An 11,397-nucleotide genomic window follows, 5' to 3' on the forward strand; every position below is an offset into this window, starting at 1 on the left:
CCAAGTGTCGCGGCTTAATCAACAATATTGTTCATTTTTAATAATGACGACAATACCAATTTATTTAGGTTTATTTGGACAGTGAGTAAGTTTTTATAATCACATAAACAGCACTCGTTTCAAGCCATTTACAATGCAGTACCTCAGTTCCAGACTATGACCACGAGATGGCCGTATTTCAAATACCTTCTGTAGATAATGTACTTCCCAACTGTAACGTGCAACTTTAGTAACTCAGAGAACTATAAGATCAACTCTCAACTCATTTATGTAGAAATATAAATGATCTCAGAAACTCAGAAAAATGGCTAATTACTAACGATGAAAACCATTAATACACTCTTTGTCCTTTAGCCCTGCACAACCTTTAGGTTAACAAACTAAGGTGGTCTTAAAGTGGTTCTCTCCAAATCCTGTTGTAAACTCAAAAGTCCGTTAGATGGTCGTCCCAGGGAGATGGAGATGTCTCCTTCCATCTGTTCAATGTCCAAGTTTGATATTTTAATGTTTAAGGTGAGTGGCTTGTTTTTGCAGGATGTTGTATCTGAAATGAGAATTTATTTCAACTTTTCTCAGAGAATATTTAGTCAGTGAGTTGTCAGGACGACAACTTCTAACGTGTGTGAATCCTCATGTGGTTCGTTAAAGAACTGCTTCGAGTGAAGGTTTTACCACATATGACACACCAGTACGGCTTCTCACCTGTGTGAATCCTCTTGTGGTTCCTTAAAGAACTCAATCGAGTGAAGGTTTTACCACATGTGACACACCAGTATGGCTTCTCACCTGTGTGAATCCTCTTGTGGTTCCTTAAAGAACTTATTCGAGTGAAGGTTTTACCACATGTGACACACCAGTACGGCTTCTCACCTGTGTGCGTCCTCATGTGTGCAGTCAAACTACTATTTCTACTGAAACGTTTCCCACATGTCTTGCAAGAGGATGGCTTCTCACCTGTGTGAACCTTCTTGTGGGTCCATAAGGAACTTCTGCCAGTGAAGGTTGTACCACATGTGTCACAACCATACGGCTTCTCACCTGTGTGAGTCCTCATGTGCGCAGTCAAACTACTATTTCTACTGAAACGTTTCCCACATGTCTTGCAAGAGAACGACTTCTCAGCTGAGTGAATACTGCTGTGTAAAATCAAATCACTTCTCTTCAAGAAACTTTTACCACATGTATTGCAATGATACGGTGTCTCAGCTGTGTGGATTCTGTAATGTCTCTTCATTCCATACTTGTTCTTAAAGGCTTTTCCACAGACATCACATGTTATATACTTTTTATCTGTGTCAGTATCACACTGACTCTGTGACATGGGAGCGTTGTCTACATTGTTACTGTGGCTTGTGTCTCTATGACGTCTCTTCTTTGGATTCAGCTCTGAATTTCCAGTCGATCTTGAGTCTACATGATTGCTTACTCTCTTATCTGGGCTCTCAGCTACAGAAGAGGTGCGAGAGAGGAGCTGGTCACTGTGCTCACTTTCCTCATCAGAAGGAGTCTCCATCAAGGAATCAGTCTCCTGTTTCAGTACAAGATGTTCTTCCTGCTGACTGCTGCAGAGTTCCTCCTCTTCCTCTTTAATCTGTGGAGGTTCTGGTTCCTACTGTTCTTCTATAATCTGTGGAGGTTCTGGTTCCTCCTGGTCCAGACTGGAGTTCCTCTCCTGGTTACAGAGCTGCTGCTCAGTAAGAACCTCCTCCTATGTGCAGACATGTTGCTGTGGGACGTCTGGAGGAACAAAGAGACACAACATAAAGATCACGAATGTGACGGCAGGAAAACACATCTGAGCAAATATGTCTGTTTAAATACATTTTAAGGAGTAAGTGTGGCAGTTAGCCTATTAGCATGTTAGCAACCTTCTAGCCGAGTCACTTTCTTCTGTGCCTGCTCCATACTATTTGTTTCCATCCATCCATTAGGTCATTCAGAACATTCTAGTTGTGTAATTTTCTGTTGAGTCTCCAGCCTCTTCCTCGTACTGGATGACAGTTAGTCGTTCGGTCATCAACTCTTTCAAACTCTCAGCTGACGACAGCATGACTTCAACACCTCAAATATTTATCTGGGTCACGATGACACAAAAAAACCCAGTATAAAGTTCTGTCAAGAGGAAGAGAGTTGAAATTTTGTTACACAACTCTCACTTTGGATCATACCATTGATTTCCTGCAGGAATATTAACTCTGAATTCCCCAAAGACAAAACAGAAATCAAGAAAAAATCTGATTCTACTGTAGTAACTCAAAATTTAATACTGAAACCAGATAAAAAAAAAAAAAAAAAAATCCTGCCGATTCAGGCATTTGAGTGCAGTTTCAATGAATCTCTTTTTGTCATTTTGAACTTGATACATTGCAGAAACTCTTAATGTCCTGATTATGTGTAGTTTTAGTTCTCTTTTTCTTTCTCATGTAAAACAGTTGTTGTTATGAGTTGTCTTGCTAGTAAAAATGGTATTTTAATAGTAATTATTAATTTAGCTTAGATAACATGAAGATGATGTTAAAATAAATAAATGTACTTTTTATTTTTCAATGCAGGATTTAAAGGGGCAGTAAAACTCCTATTGTTGTTTTAAAAGCTAGGGCTTCTCTGTTTTTTCTCCAACTTCCTTACCTCAATGATCAGTAACTGTGGATATGAGAGGAACCAACATGTTATGTTACAAGAGCTTTTGATTCACTGAAAGTCATCTGATGATTAGGAAGTATGAGGAATTTTTTCTCAATCAAAAACCTGGGTCGACCCGGGTGTTTTTTGTGCATTTAGATCCAGCAATCGACCAGGGATTTTATTGGCTGGCTTCAATGTGATCAAGAATGCTTCGTTGACCTGCTAATTTACACAGTGACGTTGATGTACCTGCCTGGTGTGTTCAGATTATGTCACTGGATGGCCTGTCAGACTGTGTCATTGCCATTAAAACACAGTCTGGTTGTGTTGTCTTCTCCTTGTGCTGTGGCTCTGGGCTGTAAAGTGGTCCTCTCCAAATCCTGTTGCCAACTCGAGTGTCACTTAGATGGTCATCAAAATCAGAGGAAGATGTCTCTTTCCATCTGTTCAATGTCCAGGTGTCATACTTTTATGTTTAAGGTGAGTGGCTTGTTTTTGCAGGATGTTGTGTCTGAAATGGAAATGTTATTTCAACGTGTCTCAGAGAAAAATTAGATCAGCTGTTAGGATGACAACTTCTTGCCCGTATAAGTCCTCATGTGCTAAGTCAAACTACTATTTTTACTGAAACGTTTCCCATATGTCTTGCAAGAGGATGTCTTCTCACCTGTGTGAGTCCTCATGTGCATCGTTAAAGTACATCTATCAGTGAAGGTTTTACCACATGTGTCAGAACTGTATGGCTTCTCACCTGTGTGAGTCCTTATGTGCTTTGTTAACGTACTTCTCCGAATGAAGGTTTTACCACATGTGTTGCAATAATAAGGTCTCTCACCTATGTGGATTTTGTAATGTTTCTTCATATTGGACTTATTCTTGAAGGCTTTTCCACAGACATCACATGTTACAGACTCCTTACCTATGTTAGTATGACAATGACTCTCTGACTTGTGTCTCTGTGACGTCTATTCTTCGGATTTATCTCTGCATTTCTAGTTGATCCTGAGTGTTCATGATTGCTTCTGTACTGATCTGGGCCCTCAGCTACAAGTGAGTCGTGAGAGAGGAGAGACAAAGAGACACAACGTCATCTACCCAAACAACAAACCCTGGATCAAAGAGCTCAAGCAGATGCTCAACATAAAGAGGAAGATTTCTTTGTGGTCTGTGAAATGAAAAAGAAGGAGGTAAACAAAGAGGTCTGGTGGGCCATTAAGGCTGCCAAGCACTCCGACTCTTCAGTCCCACTACAGTTTGCCGATCTCTCCTCAGCATTCAACGCCCTACGGCCTCACACCCCGGCCACAAAACTCTTCTCTCACTTTTCATCTGGCTCCTCCCAGGATTACGTGCTATATACAGCCTCTATAGCAACATGGCACACGTTTTCAATCAATCATGGCAGCGCACTGACAAGCGCATGAAATCTCCAAGCTGCTCTGCATCTGAGGAAAGCTGCAGATGTTGGGCACTGTGCGGGACACAGTGATTTATTCTAATGTCAGCGGCCTTTTGAAAGAGCAGGGTTTAGACCGGTCCATTTGGCAAGGCAAGTGTTAAAATAAAATACTTCCTGATAAACTGCAGTATGAGCAGGACTGACATAGGATGCACCGTGCTGCCCATTGTTTACCTTGCAGTGGAGTGCACTTAAATACGTAATGACTTTGTCGGTGCGATGCCGTATGAGAGGGAAGAAAAAAACAGGGACACAGTTCTCACAGCGGGAGTCCAGACCCAGGACGGCTGGCAGTATGAAAGTACACCAAGGCGGGTCGACCCGAGTCTGAATATCCAGTGTCAACCTGCTATTTTCGATGTGAAAGGGTACAACACAGAAAAGACTCTCAGGAGGTGTCAGCAATGGCAACATCTCCGTAGGAAATTCAACTCCTTTGAAGTCGGTTTCATTGAGAGCATCATGGACTTCTCAATAGCCTGCTGGTTCCATTCCATCTGTCTGTCTCCACAAGAGAAACCAATTGAAAACCACTGATAGAACTGAGTGTAATTTAAGCTTCTGCCCTAAAGTGTTGCAAATGCCCCGGTGTTAATGAACACCCCTTCGCAGACAGTGCACAGACCTTGCAGCGTCACTGACGTGTACTTTCGCAGAAATGTAACTATTTGCCACAATGATGCAGAGTGCAAGGCTTGTAATTGGTCCAATTGGTAGTCACGTGTTTTCTCTTTAGTATTTCTGACTGCTTTTCCATCTCCGCAATTTTCAAATTGACTGATTTTGAGGTTAATTGAGGAGGTCTGGGGATACAGACATTCGTATAACTTGTGATCATTAAAATTTAAGCAGAATTTAAACTAAATTTTTGGTGAAACCTTCTGTGACTTTTTTATGCACCTTATTTTTATTTCTTATTGTATTACTGTGTGTGTATATATATATATTACCCCTACTTCCTCTGCAATAATCCAGTATAATGTGAATACATAATCCCTGTAATTACTGTCAACATTTGGACTAGTCATTTTACTGATACGCTCATGTTTACATCTTCCATGGAAAATCTGAACAGTTAAAACATTTATTGTTTTGCTTGTTATAGTCGTTTGTTTATATTTTGTATTGCTCTATTTTTTGTTATTTGTCACTTATATGCTGCGCAACTGTGCCTTACATTGCCCCCGGAGACGAATAAAGTTTTGTATCTAAATCTGTATCTAAATCTGACAGGTTACGAATGTGATGACATGAAAACACTCACTGTGCTAGTTAGGCTCTTAGCATGTTAGCAACCTTCTAGTGGGGCGTATTTTCTCTGTGTCTTGTGTTTTTATTCATTAACTAGTTAATTCACACCATTCTAGTTCTACTCACCTATTCTGTTTAACTTTATCTCGGGTTTCCTGGTGATATCCAGCAGTCTGCGATGACGATCGATCTCTTCCTCGTACTGGACGACAGTTCTTTCAAAGAGTTTGAATATTTCTTCGGCAGCAGCAGTTAGTCGCTCGATGATCGACTTTTTTTAAACTCTCACCTGATGACATTGTTACCTCAACAGCTCAGATATTTACCTGGGACACGACGACGAGACACAATCGTCTACCAGCTCAGACTCCAACAGATAAACACAACAACACTAGTAACGGATTTCAAAAAAACAAGCGATTTCCGCTTTGTGTCCCACTATAAAGTTCCGTCAGAGGAGGAGAGATAACAATATGTTCCGCTACATTTTTAAATCTCACTTCGGATCATATCATCAAATTCCCTAGAAACAAACATCAGTAAATTCATATCCTTTGACTTTGCACATGAGGACTCACACAGGTGAGAAACCGTTCCCTTGCAAAGGTGTGGGAAACGAAGTAGTTCTCTGAAAAAATACATAAGGACTCTTACTGATGAGAAGCCATATTGTTGTAACACGTGGCAAAACATGAAAAAAGTAATAATTTAACAAGGCACATGAGGACTGACAGAGGTGGGAAGTTATCGTCCTGAGATTTCTGTGGGAAAAAATCTCTGGGAAGCTGAGCTTGAAAAGCATGTCATACTGTAGCAGACAGCTGATCTAATTATTCTCTGAGTTGAGGTAAAATAAACTTTCAGACACAACATCCTGAAAAGATCATCCACTCCTATTATGCATAAAATATCAACCCTGGACATTGAACTGATGGAAGGAATCGTCTCTCTCTGCTTGGGGCAACCATCTACAGTCAGGTCCATACATAGTGGTGCATTGAAACACTTCTCGTCTTTTAGGCTCAGTACACCACCACAATGGATTTGAAATAAAACAAAGAAGACGTGGTTTAACTGCAGACTTTCAGCATTAATTTGAGGGTATTTACATCCAAATCAGGTCAACAGTTTGTATATGTGTCTCCCACTTTTTAGGGACCGAAAGTAATGGGAAAATCGGCTGCTCGGCTCTCCCATGGCCAGGTGTGTGTTATTCGCTGATTATTCCATTTACAAGAAATAGATCAAATGTATAAAGTTAATTTCAAGTGTGATATTTGCATTTGGAATCTATTGCCCGGCAGTCTATCAATGAAGTAACCCATCATGATGCTGAAAAGTCTTTTTTTCAGAAAGCTGATTTTGTTGAAAACTCCGTTAACCCTGAAATGAAATGAGAGGAACTTTGGGTTTTGGGTTTCAGAGGTTAATCTCTTAATCAGAAAGAGAGGTAATTTAAAGTTGGAGTTGGTTACCATGGTAACAGAGTATGTGAACGTAACCTGGTCACCAGCAGGCCAGCAGGTTTTCTTCAGTGAACCTTGAGTTTCTCAGTGGTTCCACCTGATGACAGCGTTTGAATTGCTCAATTCTTTCATAGAAGCGAGTTGGACATAAGAAATCTAAGCTGTCAACATCTGTCATCCAACACGACCTGTCCATTTGTGGAAGATCCCGTCGATGAAGGGGTGGCTTTTGTTTGTAGTGAATTAAAAACGTCTCTTGGGCATCTTTGTGGCTTTCCCTGCAATCCCCCACAGGATTGCACCTAAATTAAATGAATTTCAGATTTAATTCATTAATACTTTTCATCTGTAATATTAGCATTCAGATTACATAGGACTACAATTAAACTTACACTATTATCATGGTGATTTGTCAGATCGTGGGTCCATTGATGACGTTTTTTTATAGACTTTGTTGAACCCTCTTTGCGAAACAGGAGTAAATATATGAGATACTAATCTGTCATTTATGTCCAAATCCAAATTTCCCACATAAAACACCTGAATCTCTTGGCTTGTTTGGGCGTCTGATCTCTCTACTCATCCTTCTCATTCTCATCTTCATCAGAACTGTCCTCACTCTCTGAAAATGACTTCCTCGTCTTCATCACTGGCTGAGTCTGAATCTAAAGAGCTTGCAGAAAAACCATACAGACACAGGGTGAACATGCAAACTCCAACCAGAAAGGCTCCAGCTGGATTTGAACCCAGACCACACATGTATAATATAAATGTTGAATGAGTGGAGCACTCAAAATGAAACTTTTATTTTGTTGCTCTTGCTCTTTTGCTGTACATGTGTAAACAATGTTGTTATGTCTTTATGTTTCTGTAGTAATTGTATCAGCATTTATGTTATAATGTTCAAAAAGTTATGTTTTAAGGTTATAAAATACATATTCAAAATACACCTTTCTATGTGTTTTTCTTGTATTTCTTATACATAAACTTCTTGGACTTAGTTTTACCACTGTGATGCCTTCTACAGTATTGCTTTTTTTTTTTTTAATGTTTTATTGCTTCAAAATATGTTTGCTTTCCGCATATTCCTCATTATTATTTCCAGCTCCACCAGGGAGAAATAGGAAGATGGAGACTTAGAGTTAATATTCTCACAAAACTTGATGATATGATCCCACGTGAGATTTAAAAATGAAGTGGAAAACATTGTTAACTTTCCTCTTCTGACAGCCCTTTATAGAGGGGCACCAGGCGGAAGTGGTTTGTTCCGTTACCAGTGGTTCTGTTTGTGGACTGAGCTGTCAGACGACCGTGTCGTGTTTAAGATAGATATCTGAGCTGTTGAAGTAACAATGTCTTCAGCTGAGAGTTTGAGAGAGTTGATCATCGAGCGACTAACTGCTGCTGCTGAAGAAATATTCGGACTCTTTGAAAGAACTGTCGTCCAGTACGAGGAAGAGATCGATCGACAGCGTAGACTGCTGGATATCACCTGGAAACCTGAGATAAAGTTACACAGAATAGGTGAGTAGAACTAGAATGGTCTGCAGAAACTAACTAATGAACGGAAACACACAGTATGGAGAAGACACAAAAGAAGGTTGATAACACGCTAAGAGGCTAACTAGCATAGCTAACGCTACACGGATTAAACTAGAACATATTTGCTCAGATAGTTTTTATGTCATCACATTAGTAACCTTTATGTTGTGTCTTTGTCCCTTCAGACCTCCCACAGCAACATGTCTACACAGAGGAGGAGGTTCTTACTGAGCAGCAGCTCTGTGACCAGGAGAGGAACTCCAGTCTGGACCAGGAGGAACCAGAACCTCCACAGATTAAAGAGGAACAGGAGGAACTCTGTAGCATTCAGCAGGAAGAACATCTTATATTGAACCAGGAGACTGATCCCTTGATGGAGACTCCTACTGATCAGGAAAGTCAGCACAGTGAACCAGAACCAAACAATGACCACTTCCTCTCTCACAACTCTCTTGTAGCTGAGAGACCAGATCAGGAAGGAATCAACCAGGTAGTCGTGGGATCAACTAGAAATGCAGAGCTGAATGTAAAGAAGAGACACCACAGAGACACGAGGCATAGAAACAATGTAGACAAGTCTCCAAAGTCACAGAGTCAGTGTGATACTGATACAGGTAAAAAGTCTGTAACATGGGACGTCTCTGGAACCGACACTCACTCATTTCAGTCATCTTTCTGTTGCAACACATGTGGTGAAAGTTTCACCCAGAAGAGTCGTTTGATTTTTCACACCAGGATTCACACAGGTGAGAAGCCATATGGTTGTGACACATGTGGTAAAACCTTCACTCGATGTATTAATTTAACAAAGCACATAAGGACTCACACAGGTGAGAAGCCATATGGTTGTGACACATGTGGTAAAACCTTCACTCAAAGTATAAATTTAACGAGGCACATGAGGACTCACACAGGTGAGAAGCCTTATGTTTGTGACACATGTGGTAAAACCTTCACTGAAAGAGGTACTTTAACGAATCACATAAGGATTCATACAGGTGAGAAGCCGTATGGTTGTGTTATATGTGGTAAAACCTTCACTCTAAGTTTTTATTTGAGGACTCACTTGAGGACTCACACAGGTGAGAAGCCATACAGTTGTGACACATGTGGTAAAACTTTCACTCAAAGTGTTAATTTAACGAGGCACATGAGGACTCACACAGGTGAGAAGTTGTCCTGCTGACATTTGATCTAATTATTCTCTGAGATAAGTTGAAATAAAGGTTTTTTATTTCAGAAACAACGTCATGCAAAAACAAGCCACTCACCTTAAACATAAAAATATCAAACTCGGACATTAAACAGATGGAAGGAGATATCTCACTCTTCTTGGGACGGCAGACCAACTTAGTCTGTTAACCTAAAGGTTGTGGCAGGAGCCACAGGACAAGGAGAAGACGAGACAACCACATTGTGTTTTAATGGTGAGAACTGAAATAACATGGCTAACAAATCAACTCTTCCAGAGACTCTAGTATCATCTACTAAAACTGAAACTTGAAATATATCGGTGACTTTACTGCATGTCAATCTGTGTTATTTAATCTGGTTTTGACCAGTGTTAGACTGCACATTCAATTTGAGGCTGGTAAGCTGTGCTGTGGACATGTGGTGAATCTTCTGGAAGCGAAGATATAAACATTTACAGGAAGGACAATATTTCTCACAGTGATGTAAAAGTGAAGCATACTCTGGATGATCTGTGAAGTTTCTTTTTGACGTATCATCATTACTACTTAAAACACTGCTTTGTGTCAACTGGAGTCTTGTCTTTTTTCTCTGAACTTCTATCATTTGATGTTTCTAAATGTTTTTGATTTCATCAAATTTTTCTACTTTCCAACTTTAGAGGTGAAAAGAGGAATTATTTCAAGAGTTGATTTCATAGTTCTCTGGGTCTCCAAAGTTTTAAATATAAAAGTTTTGAGTCCCCAGTTGGAAAGTAAATTACTGACAGAACGTATTTGAAATATGTGGCTATAGTGCGGAAATGCAGCACTTCATTTTAATCATCTCAAAACGAGCTGTTTTCATGAGATTATAAAAACATATTAACGGTACAAATCAAAGTTAATACATTTTTACTATTGTCATTATTAGAAATGAACATTATTGTTGATTAAATTACAACACTTAGTACAGTTTTAATGACTGTTTACTTCATATTGAGTTGACATTTAAATGACATTTTAAACATTTTCTACCCTCTACTGGTCAAAGGGGGGAACCATAACACACAGCGACTGTTGAGTTTGTGTATACCATAGACTGCATGAAGTAAAAATACAAGAGGTGATAAAGTGATAAAGAGGCATAAAATGTACTTTACAAATAAAGAGTAGCCACAAAGACAAGTATATCAAAAATACAATAAAACACGGACATTTTAGTGTATGGCTGCCACGTCAGGAAAGAAAAACAGGTCACTGAAAATGAGATATCATGTTTTAATGTGGCAGTTATGTTTATATTTTAACATATAACATGTTTTATGCTACCAATACCCTCAGACTGAAGAGGAACAATGCGGTTTTTATCCCAGGCGTGGAACCACAGATCGGCTTTTTACCATTGCTAGGGTGCTGGAGGGGAAATGGGAGTTTCTGCACAACCAGTCCAGAAGGCTTATGACCGTGTACCCAGAGGCATCCAGTGGGAGGTGCTATGGGAGTATGGGGTGGATGGCACCTTGCAAAGGGCCATCCCTTAGTTCCTACCCTCATTCGTCATCAAAACAATGGATGGATGGGCGTTTTAATGTGAAAACTGATCAACTGATTTTGTTTCCCTGACATGGCAGTGATGCTCTTCTGTATCTAAATCTTTTACTATGAGGTAGAAGAATTTGTATTCTGTTCTGAATAAAATAATGAAATACATCTGTGTTAACATCCCAACAATTTCACAGTTGATTATATTTAAAGCATGAAAAATGTGTTCATTTGACAATTGTATTTGCTGCTGTCAGAAAAAGGGGTCACATTGTTGCAGGTAAATAAACCTGCATCACCTGAAGAGTCCACTGATTTAATGGATTTGACTTCATTTGTT

General features: G+C 39.7%; 2 protein-coding genes across 3 annotated transcripts; one reads left to right on the forward strand and one right to left on the reverse strand.

Moving 5' to 3' along the window:
• Nucleotides 1–53: 53 nt before the first annotated feature.
• On the reverse strand, nucleotides 54–5,755 carry LOC125011020 (zinc finger protein 239-like). Of its 2 annotated transcripts, XM_047590011.1 has the most exons (3): nucleotides 5,462–5,755; nucleotides 1,869–2,074; nucleotides 54–1,737 (listed from the first exon to the last, which is right to left on the reverse strand). In XM_047590011.1, the coding sequence occupies exon 3, from the start codon at nucleotides 1,511–1,513 to the stop codon at nucleotides 614–616; it is 900 nt and encodes a 299-aa protein (XP_047445967.1). In that variant the 5' UTR covers nucleotides 1,514–1,737; nucleotides 1,869–2,074; nucleotides 5,462–5,755; the 3' UTR covers nucleotides 54–613. The 2 variants fall into 2 exon arrangements, with proteins under 2 accessions (XP_047445967.1, XP_047445966.1); XM_047590010.1 differs by lacking the exon at nucleotides 1,869–2,074.
• Nucleotides 5,756–8,057: 2,302 nt separating this feature from the next.
• On the forward strand, nucleotides 8,058–10,104 carry LOC125011032 (zinc finger protein 567-like). Its single transcript, XM_047590020.1, has 3 exons — nucleotides 8,058–8,325; nucleotides 8,529–9,089; nucleotides 9,584–10,104. Exons 1-3 carry the CDS (start codon nucleotides 8,154–8,156, stop codon nucleotides 9,703–9,705), a joined length of 855 nt encoding a protein of 284 aa, XP_047445976.1. The 5' UTR covers nucleotides 8,058–8,153; the 3' UTR covers nucleotides 9,706–10,104.
• Nucleotides 10,105–11,397: the final 1,293 nt, after the last annotated feature.

This window comes from Mugil cephalus, chromosome 7 (assembly GCF_022458985.1).
Source record: "Mugil cephalus isolate CIBA_MC_2020 chromosome 7, CIBA_Mcephalus_1.1, whole genome shotgun sequence".
NCBI lineage: Eukaryota > Metazoa > Chordata > Actinopteri > Mugiliformes > Mugilidae > Mugil > Mugil cephalus.

Bases quoted from the DNA above. Each gene is read 5' to 3' on its own strand.
- LOC125011032 (XM_047590020.1), top strand. From the start codon at position 8,154: ATGTCTTCAGCTGAGAGTTTGAGAGAGTTGATCATCGAGCGACTAACT. The intron at 8,326-8,528 runs GTGAGTAGAACT...TTGTCCCTTCAG, and splicing joins GATAAAGTTACACAGAATAG to ACCTCCCACAGCAACATGTC. The intron at 9,090-9,583 runs GTGAGAAGCCAT...TTTTTATTTCAG, and splicing joins TCACACCAGGATTCACACAG to AAACAACGTCATGCAAAAAC.
- LOC125011020 (XM_047590010.1), bottom strand. From the start codon at position 1,513: ATGGAGACTCCTTCTGATGAGGAAAGTGAGCACAGTGACCAGCTCCTC.